Raw genomic sequence first — 24,332 nt, forward strand, 5'->3', positions numbered from 1 at the left:
AATTTACACTGGTTGCCTTTGCCTTCAGATGGCTTGCATACTTTGAAATCTGACCGTTTATTTTCTCAAAACACAAACACACCGTAAAATAAATTTGCTACCAAACTGCTCATCATTCACATCAGATCAGACAAATAAAATGTTAATAAATTAATTATCACTAACAAAAGTTGTATCCCTACAGCTCCCTACCCGAATCTTAATTTCTTTTTCTTGTTAAATTATTAACCTTTCAAACCCTTAGACCCCCCCCCCACCCTCAACCACCCACTCTCCTGAGCAAACTGACAGACCAACACACAAAATCCACCATGCTTCAAACTACCACAGCCCGTAGAACCCATTATAAAAACATGACCATTATCACACACCTTTCCTTACTAGACCAGGAGTTTATTCAGACCATGTGATCTGACCAGGAACCATTTATAGGCCAACAACTGGTCAGGTCATGTGGTCAGGGAAAAAAACTCCTGGACCTCCTTATGACACATGCAGTGACTTGAACAGTTGGCTGAATTGGATGTGATTAAAATGAGTGCCACTGCACGTCATAGTAAATAACTTGGCATGAACAGTTTGTCACTTTTATAACGAGTTATAAAGCTTTCATGATGCACCGTTACACAAAGTGTGGCCTTAAACACCAATCCCCATGAAACCCACATTGACATAACCACCTCCCTTCAAAACGTATCTTCAATTGACAATTCATTCATTACAAATGTAAAAAAAAAAAGCAACAATGGCTCATATACATATCGGCAAAATGGATTCTTCTTAATATTTCTGATGAGTGAGTGTTCTATAAAACGAAGGAGTCCCACAGAACAAACTACACAGTCAGTCTTCCATAGAACCCATGCTGGTAAAATCAGTCCATAGACAGAGCCTGGTTGGCTATGGGTATAGTACGGTAAAGTATGCTATTGTACAGTATGGCTGCGACTGAAATGGCCCTATCCCCTACATAGTGCACTACTCTCATAGGGTTCTGGTCAAAAGTAGTGCACTATACATGGAACAGGGTGGCATTTCAGACACAGCATGTCTGTGGTTCCTGTTGGGGTAGTTTACATGCTAGGTCTGTGGATCATGTGCGTCGGGTCTTCTGTCTCTTGGCCTGGCGTTTGGCCTCGTCCAGGGCAGCGTTGTCCCCACCGGCTGGCTCAGGCTACGCACCCCCGGAGACGCTCACCAGCTGCAGCAGCAGGGGATCACCTGGGAGAGACAGGGCATTAAAAAAGGGTGAGATGCCACTTTATATTGTCTTCCGTTACTAAAATGTCATGAAGATCCCAGAAACAATAGAATGTTGTTTTATTCAATACAAAAAATATATATATATATATATATATATATATAATATACAATACTACATACACACACTTATGCCATACACAGAAGCAATAGGAGGTCTGCTTGAACATTCACAGACCACTCAATTACAGTACATTGGATAGCTGATACTTGGCTATGCAATAGGAGTGGAGGCAGTGTACCTCTCATGGTTGTAGGCTGCCAGCAGGAGCAGTAGAGTGAGGGGTAGAGCTATGTAGGAGCCCTGGGCTATGTCCTGGTCAGGCACTTTACGCTGTGATGAAGAACATCACATTGGGGTCTCATTCATTATTCAGAAGACACACAACGCAGACTTATTATTTATTTTTTATTATTTTTTATCACTGTAATGAGAATATTCTAAATGTATACATTGTTTTTTTTCCCGAACTAGGATGAAGTTGCCTGAGACGCTGATCTAAACTCTGTTTTGTGCTTTCCCACATAATGGATAAGGTTAGAATGTGGACAGGATAAGCTGATCTTAGATCTGTGGCTCGGAGATCTAGCGAGGATTCAGCCCTGGGGAGTAGGTACTGTGTACTTACATTGGGGTTGAAGGTCAAAGTGAGTGTGCTTATGGTAAGCCTGTAGAGGTGAAGGAGACTTGGGGCAGAGAGAAGTCGTACTGGGAGCGAGACAGTGTGGAGTAAGCATCAACACATAGGTCTGTATTGGGGGAGGACACACAAAAAAAGTATTTTATGGTGATGACAACATACTCTGTAAAGCACTTAATTCCACTGACCAGAACCGCTGGATAAACCTATACTACTTTCTATTATCAGGGAATAGCAACCATTAAAAGGCCCAGTGCTGTCAAAATCCTGTTTTCCTGTGTTTTCTATCATATTGTATTGTACAACAGCTGATGAAACTAACACTGTAGAAGTGTGACAGATGTGAGCAGTGTAATTTTCTGATAGATAGTTGCTGGTTGAAAGAACAATTTACACAAGACATTCTAAATCAGCAGGTTTTACATGGGTGAAGTTTAAGTTAATGGACGAATGAAGAGAGATTCAAACCTCTCTGCCAATAACATCGTTTTTAGGTTACATATATATATACATATATATATGGCATCACATTTGATAGAAAAAAAAATATCAATTGAGTTATTTTTCATGAGTCGTAAAATGTAATTTTTTCTCCTCCCAAAAACTAGAGGGAAAAAAATACATATTGTAAGCAAAAACATCAACATTGTAAACAAAAACAAATCAAAAAGCATTGCAAGCCAAAAAGAACCGATATGAATGAGAGAAAAAAGGAAATTAGATTTTATTTGTATTTTTTTTAATGTTTGTGTCATTCCTCACTTACGCTGGCATGGGGGTGGGGTTTAGAAGGGGGGCGAACTAAAATCGGTTACTGTTGGTTAATACACTTGGAGAGACCATCATTCTATCACTATTTTGCATTGCTTTTGTATGACCCGTTAGGTTTAGTTTCTATGGGGGAGGGGGGAGCGGCTGCACCTTGATTGTTTGTAAGTCTGAAAAAACATTATTTGGAAAAAAGTGCCAATCAGGTTCATTTAGAGTAAAAGAGCCCCAGCCGTTCCTCATCCACACTGGTCAAACGTACCCAACCTGTAGTCTGTAGTGTAAAATCAATGTTATGAATATGATAATGACCCATGTTGCGTAGCACCGTGACCCTTCTTTTTGAATGTAAAACTTATAATACACAAAAGTATGTGGACGACCCTTAAAAATGTGTGGATTCGGCTATTTCAGCCACACCCGTTGCTGACAGTGTATAAAATAGAGCAGAGCCATGCAATCTCCATAGACAAACATAGGCCGTAGAATAGCCTTACTGGAGAGCTCAGTAACTTTCAACGTGGCACCATCACAGAATGCCACCTTTCCAAACAAGTCAGTTCGTCAACTTTCTGCCCTGCTAGAGCTGCCCTGGACAACCGTAAGTGCTGTTATTTGAAGTGGAAACGTCTAGGACAACAACGGCTCAGCCACAAAGTGGTAGGCTACACAAGCTTCGAACAAAGACGCCAAGTCAGCACAATAACTGTTCGTCGGGAGCGTCATGAAAAGGATTTCCATGCCGAGCAGCCGTACACAATCCTAAGATCTCCATGCCAATGCCGAGCGTCGGCTGGAGTGGTGTAAAGCTCGCCACAATTGGACTCTGGAGCAGTGGAAACGCGTTCTCTGCGTGATGAATCACGCTTCACCATCTGGCAGTCCAACAGACTAATCTGGGTTTGGTGGATGCCAGGAGAACGCTACCGCCCCAATGCATAGTGCCAACTGTAAAGTTTGGTGGAGGAGGAATAATAGTCTGGGGCTGTTTTTCTTGTTTTGAGCTAGACCACTTAGTTCCAGTGAAGGGAAATCTTAACGCTACAGCATACAATGACGTTCTAGACTATTCTGTGCTTTCAAATTTGTGGCAACAGTTTGGGGAAGGTCCTTTCTGTTTCAGCATGACATGCCCCGTGCACAAAGCGAGGTCCATACAGAAATCGTTTTCGAGATCGGTGTGAAGAACTTGACTGGCATGATTAGAGTCCTGACCTCAACCTTTGGATGAATTGGAACGCCGACTGCGAGCCAGGCCTATTCCCAACTTCACTAATGCTTGTGGCTGAATGAATGAAATGCTATGATTATTCTTGCAGTCTTCACAATGCAAGCATTATTTCCTAACATCTAGTGGAAAAGCGCCTTCCAGAAGAGTAAGCATTAATAAGGCTGTTTAGTTATATTCTACAGCAAATCAAATTATCTCTAAGGGTAGGGGTACCAACTCCAAATTATATTTCTCTAATTGTTTATGTTATTTGAATCTATTCATCATATCATCTTTTTCGATGTATCTTATGATCTCTTTCAATGATTATATTAATATAATAATTAATTGCCATAATTCATGATTCTGTCCTGGGATATATCATCTCCTGAAAAAAGAAATAATCGTTATGGAGATTTGATAATTTTTTTTTTCTTGTTTATTGTTTGCTGTATTATTTTGGAATGAGATGTTTTTGACAAGAAGTTCCACATACTTATTGGTGATATTATTAGGTTATTAATGTAGGTAAAACAGAAGGTATCACATTACCAATCTTGCAGATAACGTGAAAACAGGAAGGACAGGGGCTGCGGAGTAAACTTCATCTAATTATCATGATAAATGAGAACATTTCTTTTTGTTCTTTCAATGGGTCCGGTATAACACAGAATTGTTTAGGATTATATTTTATAATATTAATTTTTATAATTATTATTTGTATTTTATTTTTTATTATTTTTAATTTAAAAGAAGTAAAGTCTTAAATTTATTTATTTATAATTATTAAAACATATAGATTCAATTATATAGAAATGATTAACAAAATATTTTTAATTTCTTACGTTTTTAATCGTTCTGATATTACCTGTTTGTTTACATTTTAACAATTTAGTTCCCATTTTGTCCATTCCCCTCTCTCTCATATTTTTATTACATGAATTCTGTCTTCAAAATTAAAATAAGGATACACTTTAAAACAACCACAATTGTAACTCCAAGTCAATCCCAATCTGCGTAAATCAAACTGATCCCTTAGAATCAAACACTGATGACAATAAATTTCACAATCTGTGGCAAATTGTATATAGACAAAGTGGAATATATAGGCTATCATTAGAAGACCCAACGCGCCCCCCCAAAATAAAAAAAAAAAAAGGGAAAATTTTGAAATGGGGTTTGGAATTCTGGGGGCCCCAAGTTATGGTGACCACGAGACCACTGCCTCAGTCCTATGCTCTCTCTGGAGACTGATTTGTTTTGGGCACTTTTGCAATCTGGCGGTGCTTTCACTCTATGGTACGCATGAAGACGGAGTTCACAAACCCACACCAATGCTCACAGGTAGTGCAGTTCATCTCAGGATGTGCACATCATTATTGCGAGCGTGGCAAAATAGGTTGCATGTGTTCTGTCAGCGTTAGTTGTCCAAGAGCATGGTATGGCGCTACCAGGAGACATGGCCAGTACTCAGGAACGGATGAGGAGCCGTAAGTTGAGCGCAACATAGATCCCACCTGATGATATTAGGCCAGAATGTAGTTAATTTCACCTCTTAAAAGAATACCATATGAATTCCCTTATTATCTTCGTTGCCTTTGATTTTAAATATTATGTCAAGAAGATTGGTTTATATTGATTGTTATTTTTCATGTGTCAATATTTCTGCTTTTTCTATTTATGATTTCAGTTTATTTTTCTTTTCTGCAAGATCCTATTCCTCATATTATTCTATTATACTTGGTTTATTTTTCTTTTTTTCTATTTTAAATAGGATATCAATTTCCATATATATCTAATTCAATATTTGCCAGTTTAAACCCTTGATTTTGCAAATATAAATAATGATTATAAAATACCTCTCTAGCATAGGCCATTAACATATATGATTCAAGAGTCTTTGCATGTCGCTCTCCAAACGGCAGAGCAAACAACTCCATGAGGGAGTGTATGAGGGGCCCGTACGTCCACAGTGAGTGTGTGGTCTTTTCTCCTTTGTTACCATTGGGTCGATGGATCCTCGGATTTTATTACTCTCTCTAACATACTCATGTGTCAGTGTTCACGTATTAATTATATGGTGGCAATGCCAGAGAGTAAAATCACCTAAGATTTGGCAAAATTCGTCCTACTGGCGCCACAGCGATCTGTTGCTCTTCAAGATGAAACAGGTTACACTGAGCATCATGTTATACAGACGTTACAGTTTGGAGACTGTCCGTGGTTGTGATTTGTCGATCGTATACTTCTCTCCTAGAATTGCAAACATCCTCCAGCATGAACCCTTAGGAATTTCGTGTGGCAGTCATTGTGTTTTGGTGGTTGCATTCTTTGGTGGGGATTTTCCGCTACACCCTTCCATGTGTTCTCGCCAGAGGTTAGCCTGACTGCCATTATTTCGGTACCTGAATGAGATCCTCAGACCCCTTTGAGACGGACATTAAGCTGAACACACTATTGTGGCATCTTAGATCGTGATTTTGTCATTTTCAGGGCTCTGTTGGCAGTGTCACCTTCCTGCACATAAGGCGATTTCAGTAATTTATAATTTATGGATTTTTAATGGTAAGCGTCTCTCGCTGTGGTTTGCCCTTCCTCGGCCTCCTCACGTCTTCCTATGTTATACTATTATGGCTCTGTTCTCCTGTTTATCATTGTGGGTTCGATACTTGTACTCCTATCCTATGTTCAATTGGATGCCTCTGGACACACGCATGATCATGGATTGACACAGCAAACTCTTTTTGCCACAGCTCACGATGATGTGCTCATCCTGAGAAACGTACACATCCTGAGCCCAATCTTGGTGGTGTAGCTCCGTTCTCATGCCTTTTTATATTTTACCACTAGAATGTATAAGGCACCGCACTAGCATTCAAAAATGACCAAAACATATCAGCCTAGGAGGAAGCATAGTGAATCTGAGAAGTTTGATCTGTGTTTAATGTTATGTTCTGTACCACCTCTTGCTGAACACCATTTCCTTTTAATTTAATTGGTTTGATATTGTGTTTATCATATTTCTTTATGTCTGTTTTAATATACTATTAATATTGTATACTATTAATTTCCATCCTTTGTCTATCACTATTTTTGCACAACAGCATGTTTGAAATTTTTATTGTCATATCAGTGTTGCTTCCTAAGTGGACAGTTGATCACAGAATGTTGATTGACTTGGAGTTACATTGTGTTGTAACTAGTGTTCCCGTATTTTTTTGAGCAGTGTTACATTCTTCCTTGGTATGTCAGTTCCAATTCCATGGTCACAAAAGCAAGTCCCAGACTGGACTCACTTGACAGCTCAGAACAGCGGTTAGACCATGGAGATGTCCCGGCCACTTTTCCCAATGAGATAATGGGCAGACATCTATAACGATGTCTACGAACAGCCCTACTATGACACACCAGACATGCCTCCGAATCTGAGAAACGAACTGAGGATGCAGTGACCCAATGGAACACACCACAGCCTGAACACTCAGAGGACCTGTTTGGTAAATGGACCGACGCCTATGAAGAGGTCCATAGACAGCGCATATATGAAACTCCAGACACACGTCTTGACTGAGAACAGAGACTGAGGATGCTACCCAGGGAGCACACCACGACCTGAACTCAGGTTCTGAGAGGAGACCTTTGTTGTTGCTACAGCGTGTCTGGGTCTTCTCCTACTGCTGGGATCCTCTATTTCTATCTATCACATTTATACAGCCAACCTACAGAGGAGAGAGACATTTATACATTTATAAAAAGCCTGTCCTGAAGTGATGCTGAAGTTTTACTGCAGCTGTTACTACATCACTACCGAAGAGAAATCCTGGAATGAGAGCAGACGTGACTGTCTGGCGAGAAAAGCAGACCTGGTGATCATAAAACAGCCAAGAGGAACAGGTATTTCTCACTACATTTGACCRATRCATCTGGATTGGTCTGACTGACGGAGAGACGGACGGGACCCGGAAATGGGCTGACGGCACAGCACTGACAACAGCCTACTGGTGGTGGTCTGAACCTGATTCAGAAGTTGGAGAGGAGGACTGTGCTATGATGGATGGATGGTGTACAACATATTCCTCTAAACGCATGGAATGACTTTGGGTGTGACGTGAATTATCTAGGGATTTGTGAGAAAGTGGTTTATTAATACCATAACACCGTTGTCTACTGTAACATGTAAAGTGCACACAACTTCTTCCTTCCTTCTTTTCCTCTCAAACACACACACACACACACACACACAATGCTGTTTAATCAGCTTCTTGATATGTCACACCTGTCAGGTGGATGGATTATCTTGGCAAAGGAGAAATGTTCATCAACAGGGATATAAATACATTTGTGCAAAAAATTTGAACTAAATAAGTCTGGGAACATTTTTGGGGTCTCTTATTTCAGGTCACGAAACCAACACTTTACATGTTGCGTTTATATTTTGTACAGTATAGTTAAGCCATAATATGCTTGTGATGGGTTTGTATTAGACACAGTAGTACTACTAAGTCTGTAGTATAGAACTCAATGTAAGTAATTTAAGTACGGTTTTTTTCTGGATCAAAATGGGGCTTAGGTGGTGGGTTCAGTGCGGGGTGTGACCAATGGTGCGGTCACCAACCAACATTTTAGAGGCCCTCGTGTTGTTGGCAGTGAAAAATGTAGCCGTTTTAAAACGGAGTGAATCAAACGTCACAACAAAATCAATGGGGGCCCCATGCGTCGTCACAAATACTCTTCAATGCATCATTTTTTRAACTTTAGATTCTCCCCGACTGTCTAGCTTTTATTTTGGTGATTGTTACTTCTCAAATATTATATTATAAAAATATAATGGTCCATTATCTTCTCTACATACTTCATATCTGGTTTAAGTTGTTTAAGTTTACACCGAAAACGTTTTTCCCATCCTGAAAATTACTTACTTACTTTTTGACATATGCGGCCCAAAAACACACTTAGGCGGCCACCCAAGTCTTTTCTGTTCAACAAAAGTTTTGATTTCTCTATAGATAGATGAATGTATCACATGATGAAATCTGAGCTGGTATTACTCTAAGAAAAAACTATATATTGTGAATTTTCATAGAGTGAAGACATTTACTATTGACGGTTATATCTTGAAAAAATGACAATTTAATTAACAAAATGTATATCTATATATTTTACATTCTTAAACTGACAATCCCAAAATAAACAGATTCATTTTGTTCTTGATTTCTCTGTTGTCTTCTGCTTTAATTTATAAAATATTGTTTTTATTTAGATTTGTTTTCTTTCTGGGAAGTGTATTACGACTTTGTTAAATCACATTTAAATAAGTTGTGATTTGATTTCAGTAATACCACTGACCCAGAAGACCCATTTCTGGGTTGGGTAGAGCAGTGCTTCAGGTCTCAGGAAGGCAGTAGTGATGCTTCCTTGGCTATCAGCTACACACATTTCCAGCCGCGGCCTTATACCACCTTACATACTGAATAATAGCACATTTCTGTAGACAGGTCCATACCTCTCCATCCCTGTCCAGAGGCGGGAAGTGAAAGAAGAGGGACTGTCCCAAAGACACACTGTTGATGGGTGTTGTCAAGGTTGTCACTCTTATACAGCTTCACCTGCACGGGACAGGAGGAGAAATACAATTATATGGAGCCATAGAAGTAAATAGAGGACTCCAGATGGATATAACCCGTTTTAGCATTAGTCCTCTATGTATGGAGCACATAAAGGTGTTGCTCAGTGTCATCACACCATTACATCAAACAACTATATTTTTGGCTTCATCTATGAATTAGTTCCTTATGACACATTGAAAATGTTTTTTTTTTTTGATTGAGATAGGTAGTTATGAGGTGATTTTAATGGTATTGTAGTGAGGGGATCTTACAGAGAGGGTGGGCAGGTGTTCTGGTGAGGTTTTACAGGTATTGTAGTGAGGGGATCTTACAGAGAGGGTGGGCAGGTGTTCTGGTGAGGTTTTACAGGTATTGTAGTGAGGGGATCTTACAGAGAGGGTGGCAGGTGTTCTGGTGAGGTTTTACGGTATTGTAGTGAGGGGATCTTACAGAGAGGGTGGGCAGGTGTTCTGGTGAGGTTTTACAGGTATTGTAGTGAGGGGATCTTACAGAGAGGGTGGGCAGGTGTTCTGGTGAGGTTTTACAGGTATTGTAGTGAGGGGATCTTACGAGAGGGTGGCAGGTGTTCTGGTGAGGTTTACAGGTATTGTAGTGAGGGGATCTTACAGAGAGGGTGGGCAGGTGTTCTGGTGAGGTTTTAACAGGTATTGTTAGTGAGGGGATCTTACAGAGAGGGTGGGCAGGTGTTTCTGTGAGGTTTTACAGGTATTGTAGTGAGGGGATCTTACAGAGAGGGTGGGCAGGTGTTCTGGTGAGGTTTTACAGGTATTGTAGTGAGGGGATCTTAAGAGAGGGTGGGCAGGTGTTCTGTGAGGTTTTACGGTATTGTGTGAGGGGATCTTACAGAGAGGGTGGGCAGGTGTTCTGGTGAGGTTTACGGTATTGTAGTGAGGGGATCTTACAGAGAGGGTGGCAGGTGTCTGGTGAGGTTTTACAGGTATTGTAGTGAGGGGATCTTACAGAGAGGGTGGCAGGTGTTCTGGTGAGGTTTTACAGGTATTGTAGTGAGGGGATCTTACAGAGAGGGTGGCAGGTGTTCTGGTGAGGTTTTACAGGTATTGTAGTGAGGGGATCTTACAGAGAGGGTGGGCAGGTGTTCTGGTGAGGTTTTACAGGTATTGTAGTGAGGGGATCTTACAGAGAGGTGGGCAGGTGTTCTGGTGAGGTTACGGTATTGTAGTGAGGGGATCTTACAGAGAGGTGGGCAGGTGTTCTGGTGAGGTTTACAGGTATTGTAGTGAGGGATCTTACAGAGAGGGTGGCAGGTTGTCTGGTGAGGTTTTACAGGTATTGTAGTAGGGGATCTTACAGAGAGGGTGGCAGGTGTTCTGATGAGGTGATGATGTTCCCACTCAGGTCAAACTGGTTGATCTGCCTGAAGGCGATGATGTTGACTCCCACGATGTCGGTGCTCCAACCTCTATGGAGCGGTGCTGAGGCAGGGCTCTCTCGAGTGTGTCGTTGCCTGTGCTCTCAGCTGGATCAGGTATCTACAGCCAGGCTGTGAGAGAAGCTCAAAGTTAGCACCTATAGGGCTATTAGCAATTGCACAGCAGTGTTTGGGGTATCAAACGCAATGACCCATTCTGCACAAAGTAACTCTACAAATGTGTTGTCTCGTTACGTCAGCTTCATAACTACTTTATGTGCTTGTATACAGGCTTTATAACTGCTTTATGTAGCCCTTATGAAGCCTCAAAAAGGCCCGACTCACCAGCAGGCCCCTGAGCCTGAAGCGTCCCTCCTCGTCTGTGACTGTGTCCTCGCTGTAGATACTACACTCTGCCTGTCCCACTGCCTCCACTGACACGTCCCTCTCAGCATCTCCACTCAGGGACTGAACTGCCCCGTAGCAGCTAGATAGGACGCAGTAAATCAGCCATTTTGGAATCGATAGGACAGACAAATAATTACACACCTGCCATTTGGGGATGGACTGTTAAGCTCCTTGTCAAGTAAGTCAGCAAGAACATGCCTGAATAAGATTTGTTACAATAAACAGAAGTGGCTAATGATGGCTGGGGGGAATTGAACATCATTCTGCCTTGTTTAGTACATTTTTGCAGTTAGTTTAAAGCTCATTGGGGTTCACTCACTTTTTATGAAACGTGCCAATAGATAGATTGATTTGATTGGCCCGTTTCTACCTGTATGCTGTTTTGAATCCGGTGATTCGATGCTGAGGTTCTGTCCTCCTCTACGGTGATCATCTGAGAGGCTGGCTCAAACCTGAACTCCTTCATCATGGGCTTGAAGTAGTACTGACCCGGGCTCTGAGGGAGGGATGGAGGGACAGAACAGAAGAACAGAAGAGATGCAATCAATAAAACGCCCCTGCAGTGTTGCTGCACCAATCCAATCAGCACCAGTCCACATCACACAGAACATAGACCTCCACCTAGTAGCCYGGTGTGTTTAATAGTCAATCATTCAGGAGGAGGATAATACAGGGATGAAGTAGGTGTCGAGTTCAGTAAACATCGAGGTCCTTACCAAGTTGTTGAAGGTGAGGACACCAGTGTCCTGGGTGAGCAGGTTGGATCTGAACGATCCTCCACTGAGAGACAGCAGGACTCCAGACAGAGCGTGACCATCCTCTGACTTGATCTACGACACAGAGAAAGATAGGAGATTATGACAACGAACACACTGTATAAGACTATACAAACCCTGCCGCAGCCAAAACTATATTTAAGTTGCAGTTCGAAACCATGGCAAAATTCCAAAAGAACACTGTTGAATGGGAATACATTCGCAGAACAGACTCATCAACTATTTATTAAAACAACCCTCACCCTACCGAAGGAGGGATACTGTTACTAATTAAACAAAAAACAATGTTTTGCCAACAAGACCAAGGCTAATAAATGGCCTGTTCTTTCCACTGAGCTAGCGAGTAGTATGTGTGTTCTGTACCTTGAAGGTGACTCCAGCCAGGGCGAAGGCCTTGAAGTCTCCCTGGGTTCCCTCCACAGTGCTGAGGATGAAGCCCTCCTTACTGGCACTGACGTCATAGTGACGGTCACTGTGCAGGGGACCGACACTGCGGAGGGAGAAACAAACAATAGAGAGTCATTTAGATTGACTTGTATTACTGTACGCTTCCTACAAATGTCACAATCAAGGAGCATTTACCAAACACCACGAGAAAACCTGCCTGAAGCTAATCTAAAGCAACAAATATGTAACACGGTGGACATTTCAAGTGGCTAGATTAAAATGCAAAGTGGTCAAATGTATTGTTAAAAAACAACAACAAGAGCACGATTTGAACAAGCAACCGAAGGTTGCAAGATGTTTTGCCTGATGCCTAGTGCAAGGATGAGTAGGCCATGCTAGCCTTACGACTAACACAGCAGTGACTGAGGTTATGGTTAGGGGATAGTCATGTTTACCTGTAAGCCCCGTTCTCGTTGGTGACGACGGTGATGAGGGGGGCCTTGGCTCCTCTCTCGGTGATGGAGATCTCGACCCCCTGCAGCTCYGGAGTCACYTGGCCCTCCAGGAACAGACCAGCGCGCCCCGCGATGTCCACCACACGCCCTGGACAAGACTCTGTGAGAAGGGGACAGAATAAGAGAAGGTATATAGATTACCGCTGCACACAGACAGAGCTTCATGGCCGGTGATGTCCACCACACACCCTGGACAGATCTCTGTGGATGGGTGCTGGTTGGGGCAGAGAATAGGGAGTTACCATGTATAAATATAGAGACAGACAAAAACATACAAAAATAGGTTATACATCTGTGGTGGACAATTACTAAATGTGTTATGCTATCCCGTGTGATACTACTTAAGAGAATTGTCTCTTGCTATATGTTAAGTGTTTTTTTCTTTCTAACTGGATACAAATTTGTCTTCGTGTGACTTAGTCACAAGACTGGGCGAATGGCTAAGATCCGTTTGGGTGCGACACCAGCATGTGAGACATCCCGTGTTTTTGCTATCTGTGAGCTGTGATAAATGCAGTTAGACGGTTTAGCCCTAGAGCTATCAACCTCGAGCCATCTTAAAATCTGCACAGACAAACCAATCGCCTTGTACACACCATGTTCCGCCCCTGTTTACACACATCTGCTAAACTGCCATGTAGACAAGAGGTTGTACTTTCTATAAAAGCGGAGAGCCAACTCTGTTCATTGGGATTTTAACTCTGCACTGTTGTGTAGATTGTTGACTGATCCATTTTTTGCAAATCTTATTAAATATAATTGTTGTTTGAAGAATCTACAGTCTCTCTTCTCTTTTGGTTAGAATTTCCACTACACACCACACAGAGAGATATGCAGACAGACACCACAGACCAGACCAAACACACACACACAAAGACAATAACATACACAAAAGAAYAGGATAACAAGGAAGTGAACTCTGACCTCCAGTGATAGTAGCCTCAATCTCCGGTGGATAGAAGAGAAGCTCCTTGGAGGAGGGAGTCACAGTGATCCTCTCCCCAGCCCTGGCCCAGTAAGAAAATTCGTAGTGAAAGGGGCTGGTGAGCTCATCAGCTCTCTCTTGGATGGGGGGCTGGCTGTCACCGCCATCCTCAGCCTCTTGGGCGCGTCTCTCCCTCTCCWGGCGCCGCAGCTCGATCTCCTGCAGCTGCTGCTCCTGTCTCTGCTCCTCCAGGCTTCTCAGAGGGCCTAGGACCAGAGCTGGCTCAGACTCTATGGAGGATCTGATGGAGGACACATAAACAGTGGTAATACAGCAGGACCAGACTATGGACGACCTACAGGAGGAACACAGTGAGTCGTTTTTTTTTGTTGTTGTCATATTTAGAAAAACAATCAAGTAATTCATGTTTAAACCCTAATTCTGGAAATGCATGTAAATCTCCAACTTGTTTATGAATGATGTACACTGTACTGTTCTATGTTAATAGGTGGTTGAATCGAATTATGCACACAGACTCACCCCTTTGAGTTCAACGTATATTCTGTATACAGTACTGCTCTGCAAATCTTACACACAATTTCAGATATTCATCTTACAAACAACGACAATGCCATCAGTCCACATTTYGCCAGGTTGTTTGGACATGGGAGAGTGAAGGTAGAGTGATAGCAGGCCTATAGAGGTGACRGGGACTAACCTGATGGTGACCGTGACATCCAGGATCTTATCAGTGGTGATTAGGCCAGTCATGTGATGTCTCACTGCAGTCAGGGTCAGGATAGTGGGGGCTGACCTGAAGGAGACATTTAGACAAGTAGAGTCATTCACTTTGGTGGGGCTATATAAAAGGAAAACATAGAAATGGATCCAATAGAACAACCTTACGTGTCGTAGGTATAATAGTCCTGTTCGAATTGGTGGCAAGATCGAGGAGTCACTTTGTACACACCTGGCAAAGGCAAGATTAGATGATTAATAAGCATATATATTTKACTCATGTATCTACCAGTAACCTATATTAACCTAGGTTAGTMTCATAAAGAGAGATCTTTCAGTAAGGATATTGAGGAGAATCGAAGACAAGTAAAAAGAAGGAGTTTCTCCCACCAGGCTTGGAGAGACAGAAGCGGTTGACCCCCTTGGAGAGGTTATAGACGCCAACGTTCTCCGGCTTGCTGCCATCCTGGAAGAACTCCTGCCAAGATACATACACACTCATTTAGACTTTCACACCAGCAACCACGATTATGTAAAATAACGTAGCAGCCATTTAAGAACCATTATGCTGGAACTAGTCACTCCTACTCTTCTTATCGGAGCAGCTGTCCAACAGTATGTGGACAGCTGCTCGTCGAACATCTCATTCCAAAATCATGGGCATTAATATGGAGTTGGTCYCCCCATTGCTGCTACAAAAGCCTTCCACTCTTCAGGGAATGCTTTCCACTAGATGTTGGAACATTGCTGYTGGACTTGCTTCCATTCAGCCACAAGAGCATTAGTGAGGTCGGGCACTGATGTTGGGCGATTAGGCCTAGCTGCCAGTCAGCGTTCCAATTCATCCCAAAGGTGTTCGATGGGATTGAGGTCAGGGCCCTGTGCAGGCTGTCAAGTTCTTCCACACCGATCTTGCCAAACCATTTCTGTATGGACCTCGCTTTGAGCACGGGGGCATTGTCATGCTGAAACAGCAAAGGGCCTTCCCCAAACTGTTGCCACAAAGTTGGAAGCACAGAATCGTCTAGAATATCTTTGTATGCTGAAGCRTTAACATTTCCCTTCACTGGAATTAAGGGACCAAGCCCAAACCATGAAAAACAGCCCCAGACYATTATTCCTCCTCCACCAAACTTTACAGTTGGCACTATGCATTGGGGCAGGTAGCGTTCTCCTGGCATCCACAAACCCAGTTACATCCGTCGGACTGTCAGATGGTGAAGCGTGATTTATCACTCCAGAGAACACGTTTCCACTGCTCCAAAGCTCACCACAGCTTTACACCACTCCAGTCAACTCTCGTCATTGCACAAGGAGATCTTAGGCTTGTGTGCGGCTGCTCGGCCATGGAAACCCATATCATGACGCTCCCGACGAACATTTATTGCGCTGACGTTGCTTCCAGAGGCACTTTGGAACTCAGTAGTGAGTGCTTAAACTGAGGACAGATTTAAAAGTGCTACGCGCAGCAKGACTCTGCGGTCTCGTTCTGTGAGCTTGTGTGGCCTACCACTTCGTGGCTGAGCCGTTGTTGCTCCTAGACGTTTCCACTTCACAATAACAGGACTTACATGCGGACTAGTCCGCGGGCGCATGTTGATTTTGTCCATCCACACCCGACACGATAAGGATATGCAGGTTGAAATATCAAAACAAACTCTGAACCAACTATATTCATTTGGAGACAGGTCGAAACACATGAAACATTCATGGCAATTTAGTTAGCTTGCTTGCTGTTGCTAGCTAATTTCTCCTGGGATATAAACAATGGGTTGTAATTTTACGTCAAACCCACAAGGTCATCCATCTACTCCGACAATTAATCCACAGATAAAAAAGGGTAAACCGATCTCCTCAGGCTTCTTCTTCGGACTTTATATAGCGTCTGGCAACCAACTTTAAGGTGCATTACCACCACCACCAACTGGACTGGAGTGTGGACCTCAGTTCGTCTTTCAATCACCCACGTTTGGTATATGCTCCTAAAAACCAATGAGGAGATGRGAGAGGCGGGACTTGCAGCACGTCAAGCTTYACAAAAAGAACCAAGTTCTATTTTAGCGCCTGGCTACGCAGACGCTCGTTGACGCGTGGGTGCATTGATTGAATAACGTGTACATTTATTTTGCAACGCACACGACGTGGGCGGTGTGGTCAGCATGTTACAGTTGACCGGGGCAGCTCTAGCAGGACAGATTTGGACAAACTGACTTGTTGTGCCACGTTGAAAGTCACTGAGCTCTTCAGTAAGGCCAATGTTTGGCTGTGTGCTCGATTTTACACACCGGTCAGCAACGGGTGTGGCTGAAATAGCCAAATCCACTGATTTACAGGGGTGTCCAAATACATACTTTCAACCGTGTAGTGTATAACAAGCATAAACAGAAATACACGCAGGAACACATAACAGTACACATGCACACAACTACACATAKGAACAAATCTAAAGACACACTCTCTCTGTCCCCTACACACAGCCCTCCCCTGTGTTACTACTGACCAGGGTGATGGCGTGGGACAGGGAGCAGCGGAGGATGTAGCCWATCTGTCTGAGCTCGACTCCCAGCACGTCAGAGTCCAGCACCTCCACCTCCACTGACTTGAGCTTCCAGCACCACTCCTCATGGGAGATACTCACTGGGAGGGAGGAGAGCAGAGAGTCAGAAAGTCAGTCATTGCTACAATGTTGACATAAGGACAATACATRCATAACCTAGCCTGAGAGACTGGAGTACAGCYTGGCTTTAGTGTATGGATTTCTTCTCTTACAACATTGACCATCCTATAACATACTTGTTCAGTAGACACATAACAGAAGAAAACGAGGAGCTACTAAAAAGACATTGTCCAAAAAKACATTTTTGTTTTCCATAGCAACATTTTTTWTWTWTTTWTATATATTTTAAATACCTTTTGCCTCAATGGACACGACCCAGGAGGTCCGTACCTTTGTATTTGCCAGGCAGGACGTTGTCGAAGGAGATTTCCARGGTGTCACCGCTCCCTGAGAGGAGCACGCTCCTCCTCTCCCCTTGACGACTAACCGGCTGCAGGGTCACCGACAGGTCATCACAGTTCGCTGGGGGTCAAGAGGTCAAAGGTTATTCAAAGTGGTAAAGCCGTGAAAATGAGACCGTCGCTGATTGGCTAACGAGGATGCTAGGACTAATAGAGTATTCAGATTGACTGTTTTCAGTGTTTGTCCTGACAATGATCCAGTTAGGCATCAAAACACACTCAGTCTGTCTAATAGAAAAGCACTTTTAACCATGACTGGTTTCATTCAACAGAAAATGCGCCCTACTGTTCCCTGTTGAATAAGAGTTACTTCTCCCTAAGGGTTTATTGTTAACCTTGAATTATTCCTACTTTACATCTAAACAGGAAATGTTCAGAGTGAGTCATAGACTAATGGGGAGAGCTCCAGGGCAGGTTTACCCAGACAGTAGACCCTGCCCGAGACGGAGGCCATGAACTGGGTGAAGAGGAGGTCGGAGAGGGGCCTGTCTACCAGGGAGACCTCCAGAGCAGCAGGCTGCAGGGCCAGGCCAGCCTTCACCTCCGCCTCAGGAAGAGACACCTGCAGGGAAGGATGGAAGAGAGGGYGAAACGTTAGCCTAAGTACAGCCAAGGTAAATGGAAAAATCCTGTTTGGTTGTATTTTGAGGGTAACATCCATAAGAGCTGATCTCATGTAATTAGGATTGGAAGTAGGATGAAGTTGCCCATAGACACTGATCATAGATCACTTTAGTATGCTTTCTTCACCCTTATAGGGATATGATTCAGAGCAGCTAAGCTGATCCTAGATAAGGGCCTAAGGGCAACTTCCCTCAATACAACCAAAGSCACCAAAACACAGACAATTCATCTCATAGTCAGAACAAGCTGTATTTCTGTAACGTACGGTAACACTGTAGTCTCCAGGTTTGGCATAGAAGCAGAAGGCCCCCTGCTGGTCTGAGTCGGTGGTGCGGGTGGCGGTGTTGTCCTGTCCCAGGGTAGTGAGGGTCACCTTGTAACGCCCCTGCTGCTTCAGGCCCTCTGGCAGGTGGGTGATAGCGATCTGACCACACACGCTGAACCTGGAGAGGAGAATGACATTTATCATTTATAATGCTTCAACAGAACAACTACGTAGCCGTTATGTCAGATGTATGTTATGATTATAGATGGAGGCATCAATAGGACACATTGAAAGTTGAAACTCACCCAGCAGTGATGATGTCAGGGAGTTGAGGCGTGTTGGGAGCTATCTTCACCGTGATTGGCTCAAAAAACATGAGGTCCTTGTGCGTGCGGAGGGTGAGGTACACGGTGTCATATTCTCCAGGCGGTAGGAGCCGTCCTCTTTGGTCAGACCTGTTAGAGGGGAAGAAGAGAGAGGGAGGAAAAGGGAGAGAGAAAGCAAGGGTTCGGCAGAAGGACAATCCCAAGCACAATGGACATAGCATGTCTCCACGTTAATCAAACAATGCCATCTCTGATATTTTCCTCCAAATTTGAACACAGATAATAGAAAGAAATGGGGTGGTGGATGTCACTATGGTTACCTTTGATCTGGTTGTTGAGGGTTACCGTGGCGTCAGGTACCTTCCTTCCCTCCAGGCTGTTGAGAACCTGCCCGTCACAGAGAAACCCATGACAGGAAGATGGGCTACAGAGAGAGAGAAACACAAAACAAACACACGACACCCCAGGGTCATGTACAGAATAACCACTGTTTATCACATGACACAAAGGCCAATGCTGTACGATTTTAACCCAGAAGTAATAGCCAAGCAGGAAGCTGGAGCACTGTAAACTTACCTCCAGCTTCAAGCTCTTGTGCTCCACCCTGAAGTCATTCTGGAAGGCGCCACATCAAATGTGATCCTCTCTCCCCTGTAGAAGGGAATCTGAAACACAGAAAATTATTCCAACATAGTGAGGACAAGAAACCAGACAAAGTACATAATACATTATTTTTGTATAGAGCCTTCCAGATTTTGTAGAGAGCCTTCCAGATTTTTATATAGAGCCCTCCAGATTTTTTATGAGCCCTCCAGATTTTTTATAGAGCCTTCCAGATTTTTTGTACAAGAGCCTTCCAGATTTTTATATAGAGCCTCCAGATTTTTATATAGAGCCTTCCAGATTTTTGTACAGAGCCTTCCAGATTTTTGTACAGAGCCTTCCAGATTTTTATTTAGAGCCCCGCTCCAAGATTTTTTATTTTAGAGGCCCCAGTTTTTTTGAGCCCTCCAGATTTTGTACAGAGCCTTCAGATTTTTGTACAGAGCCTTCCAGATTTTGTACAGAGCCTTCCAAGATTTTGTAGAGAGCCTTCCAGATTTTTATATAGAGCCTCCAGATTTTTGTACAGAGCCTTCAGATTTTTGTACAGAGCCTTCCAGATTTTTGTAACAGCTTCCAGATTTTTGTACAGAGCCCTCCAGATTTTTGTAGAGACCTTCCAGATTTTTAATATAGAGCCTCCAGATTTTTGTACAGAGCCTTCAGATTTTTGTACAGAGCCTTCCAGATTTTTGTACAGAGCCTTCCAGATCCCAAGGATATTTTACACATTAAAGACAACATAAGAACACCAACTGTGCTATATCAGCAACACATTAACTGGGAGGGATATGTGCTGAATACGTAGTCTTCAAAAGGCCTTTTCACAGAGCATTGTCTTAGCCCAGGGCTAATTTGCCACGAGATAAGTGCAGCGTGAACAACACAGGTGTGTTGTGTTGTGGCGGCCATCTTACCACAGTGTAATCTCCGCTTGCTAGTGAGGGGAAGGAGAAGATGCCGTCCTCTCGGGACAGAGCGCCACACAGGTAGACCAGGGAGTCATCTCCAGACTCGGCTCCATCCACTGGGGCTGTGTTACAGCCACTGATGTCCTGGGAAACACAAGAAAAACACATATTAGAGGGATTTTTTTTATTTAAACTAGGCAAGTCAGTTAAGAACAAATTCTTATTTACAATGACGGCCTACACCGGACGACGCTGGGCCAATTGTGCGCCGCCCTGTGGGACTCCCAATCACGGCCGGTTGTGATACAGTCTGGGTGTAAGATAAGTATTACATATATTTGAAACGTGAAATTCCCGTTTTGGGTAAAAACTGTATGGATCTGTCTGGGTTACTATATCATAATTTAACCATTCATGTATAAAATGCCCAGCTTCATAGACAGCCAACATTAAGGATAAAATATCACTGTAGTGTATCACAATATGTATAGAAATACAGCGGACTGGACACCACCGCTCTTTCAATTTGCCATTCAATTCAATACAAATATATTTGACCTCCTTCTTCACTGTGGCAGAGTAGAGGAGGAAGGTGACTTTTTTCATGGGCTCCCCATCACTCCGGACCTCCCCAGAGACATCGTACCCTCCCACCACCAGATGTTCTGCAGCCGCTGCATTGGCACTGGACACACGCACTGACGTAGCGCTCTGTGGAAAGACAACGCAAAATTGTTGTGAATCATTTGGACGTTTTTGCTCAAATTTTTTTGTTGCATAGTTTACACTACCTGTAATCACTTATGTTCTTATTCTGCTYGCTTATATTACTTGTGCAATATGATTGTTGAGTTCCAATTGCATCCAACTAAAATTGTGCCAATAACACCTACAGCTGCACTTTGAGATGGCTTGARATCATGAGCCAYGCAGAAAGAAACTCACCTGCTCCAAGGTCCAGGATGRATGAGAAGCAATGATGTCATAATTTCCAGGAAGTACTTTGGTGAAGGTGTACCTGTGAAATGACCCAAAACATTCTGTGTTAGAAGCCTAGTGCTTGTACCACCCCCATGTATATTGTCCTGATACAAAACAACAGCAGATGTGTACAAAAACATTAGCATTGATATGAATGGCTTGAGTTGCCAGTACTGAAAGAAAAGCTAGTGTGTGTGGGAGTTTGTTTGTGTTGTAAGGGGTAGTTATATTGCCTTGTAGTTTAAAGTAATGCTGTTAAGAGATTGAGGAGCGGTCCCTTACTTTCCTCCAGGCTGAGTGAGCACAGTCTGCAGCTTTTCTCCTGTTCCCTCCCTGGTCAGGCTGATTTCCACCCCAGCTGGGCCCAGGGGTTGGCCTTTACTTAGCACCTGGGACATACACAACACATTAACGTCACATCAAAGTAAACAATTATTTCAGAAATGCACATACTGTAGATCCGGTAAGTACTAACACTAAACAACCATTTAAAAAAGTGTCAGATCTCTGTGCCATTCTGTTTAGTCAGTAAATAGTGATGTATTGAGTCTTTGGGGGGGTGGGGGGTGGAACGTAGTCTAGCGGTTAAGCGCGTTGGGCCARTAACAGAAAGGTCGCTGGTTCGAATCTCCAGGCCGATTAGAGAAACAAATATGTTGATGTGCCCTTGAGCAAGACACTTAACCCTAGTTGCTCTAGTAAGTCGCCCTGGATAAGAGCATCTACTAAATGACTAAAATGTAAATGTATTTTAGCCAGCACCATCCCCACAAGGGTTAGGCCAAGGCTTATTGAAGAAGAGTTCCTCTCACCGTTCCAGAGACAGAGAAGCCAGTGAAGACAAAGTTGATGTCCTGCTCCTTGGTGCAGATATCATTGACCCCGTCCACATAGAGGTCCACACTGGTGGGCTCTGCAAAAACACAGACAGAGTGTTATGTTACAGCACTGCTGGCAATACACAAGAGGTACAAATACACATGAAATTCTCCTTACCAAAGCTCCACCCAAGAGGAGGCTCAATCTTCAACACAAAGTCTCCCTGTAAATAAGAGTGTCAAATATTAGCAGAACTGCCTCTATGAATCAGTGGAAGACTCCTCTCTCGTCTCTAAAATGTAGGCTCTAACAGTCCCATCACAAGTCAAACTGTTGAATAAACTTAATTTGAACGTAATTTGCCTGTTGTCCACTGATTTTGTCCCTATAAAAGGAGGTAATCTGAGACAAAATATCCACAGAGTAGTGTTATTAACCCGACTTTCAGTACGCTGGTCTGTATGTCTGTTTTTGTATTTTCAATGCCGACTCAATTCACATGCGACGCTGCACAATATGTCAACAATGGGCGAGTTTAACCGAAGCACAGACTAAACTGTGTCCCACACAATCAGCTGGCAAATTTCACAAGCACTTTGAGCTGATTGCGAGGTAACTGTGCTTTGGCCAACAACATGTAGCTACATTCGGCTATTGTTTGCATATTGTGCATCACGTGAAATGCATCAGGAGGTGGGAAATATAAGCAACAGAACCGCTGCTGCAAAAAGTCGGGTAAACAGCACTTTCCTGTGGCTACCCTATTTCCACCTGATACCGCCAAAAGGACCAATAGCATGGATAACTGGTAAAGTACGATTAAATATAATCGTATTCAACATTCTGTCTTGTTAGACTACTGCGTCTTATTTTACAGCGACTTCTTTCAGACTGATATCCATGAAGTAACCAGGAAAACAGTCTGATGTTTCGACAAACCAATGCCATACTACTACTAATATTGCATTTTCATATGTATCAATACCACAGGAGGCTGGTGGGAGAAACTATAGGACGGGCTCATTGTAATGTCTGGAGTGGAATAAATGAAACGGTATCAAACACAGTAAACGTATGGAAACCACGTTTGTTCCATGTATTATTACATTCCAGCCCTTACAATGAGGCCGCCTGCCTACTCTGATCAATACATTCATTACCTTGTCATAGAGGGGAATCATAAAGTATCCATTGATGGGAGCACAGTCGGTCTGATATTTCAAAGACCCTTGTTTGGTGTACACTTTAATCTGTGAGAGACAAGAAAGACGATGTGTATTTAATGCACAAACAGAACCAAAAGGCAAAAGCATGATTTCATGCAATGCATGCTGGACAGTACTATAGGCTTTTGCAGTCAAGTAGCTAGTTAGCTAAACGTGAATGAATTGCACCGGCAGTCATTAGGGTGAGGGTGGTCCAGTCTGAGATGATTTGACTAAATAGTAATCCTATTATTATAAATGGTGTGTGTATGGTGCAATACCTCGTCAGTACAGTGGGGTTTAAGTGGACTGGCAACTAGCTAGGTTAACTTTAGCATGCTAGCTAACGTTAGCTAGCCAGTGCGTAAACTACCATTCGCTCAAGAGTTTTAAATGTAGAAAGGGCTTAAAATCAGTGAAACACATTTAGTTACTTTTAAATAGCTGCAGGTTATTGCGTTTCTGATGTGTTTGCTACGGATAGCTAGTTATACAATGCTATGTTAACTAGTTAGCTAACAAGTTCTGAATTTCGACATGGTTGTGCACGAGAAACGAGCAACATAGATCAGAGATGGCTCGTGAGATTAGTGTGGCTAGTCATACAGAGAGTTAGCTATATCATCTTACTAGCCACCTTGGGCTAATGTTATTTCATTCAAACTCAACTGTCATTTCACCACTCAAGACCACAAGCAATATTCTGTCTCCGCCTACTAAGGTAGTAGGCCGTCTCTGCACTCACCTCGATCAGCGAGTGTAGTGATTTCAACGTCGGATTTCACGAACCCTCCGCAGCCACCACAATGTCATCAGCTGACACTGTATAAAACTGGCAGCAGATGATTCCAAATAATATCCAGAACACTGCCATGTCTGCTGGTTTCGTTTATCCGAGTTTTCGCCAGAAGATTTTTCTGACAACCGAATGACAGTGCACGCTGCCTCCGGTTCCG

The 24,332-nt window shown here is 43.1% G+C and overlaps 2 protein-coding genes across 5 annotated transcripts in view; both read right to left on the reverse strand.

Moving 5' to 3' along the window:
* Positions 1-24,332, reverse strand: part of tmco4 (transmembrane and coiled-coil domains 4) — a 96,818-nt gene that overhangs the window by 25,953 nt on the left and 46,533 nt on the right. The gene's annotated exons all lie outside the window — the stretch shown is intronic.
* Positions 998-24,332, reverse strand: nomo (nodal modulator). Its single transcript, XM_070444498.1, is given in 41 exon segments — positions 998-1,217; positions 1,497-1,594; positions 1,890-1,913; positions 1,915-1,926; positions 1,928-1,992; positions 1,995-2,010; positions 9,383-9,451; positions 9,453-9,490; positions 10,820-10,918; positions 10,921-10,974; positions 10,977-11,007; positions 11,221-11,362; positions 11,654-11,689; positions 11,691-11,779; positions 12,000-12,113; positions 12,423-12,549; positions 12,902-13,061; positions 13,886-14,187; positions 14,605-14,700; positions 14,793-14,856; positions 15,015-15,102; positions 17,125-17,261; positions 17,572-17,703; positions 18,063-18,204; positions 18,532-18,709; positions 18,837-18,933; positions 18,936-18,986; positions 19,178-19,272; positions 19,274-19,281; positions 19,434-19,471; positions 19,474-19,522; positions 20,378-20,515; positions 20,930-21,082; positions 21,317-21,389; positions 21,635-21,741; positions 22,165-22,265; positions 22,349-22,394; positions 23,332-23,421; positions 24,122-24,136; positions 24,138-24,178; positions 24,181-24,332. Coding segments are annotated over 41 exon segments (3,609 nt in total). The 5' UTR covers positions 24,251-24,332; the 3' UTR covers positions 998-1,093.

The sequence above is a fragment of the Salvelinus sp. IW2-2015 genome, linkage group LG7, assembly GCF_002910315.2.
Source record: "Salvelinus sp. IW2-2015 linkage group LG7, ASM291031v2, whole genome shotgun sequence".
Taxonomy (NCBI): domain Eukaryota; kingdom Metazoa; phylum Chordata; class Actinopteri; order Salmoniformes; family Salmonidae; genus Salvelinus; species Salvelinus sp. IW2-2015.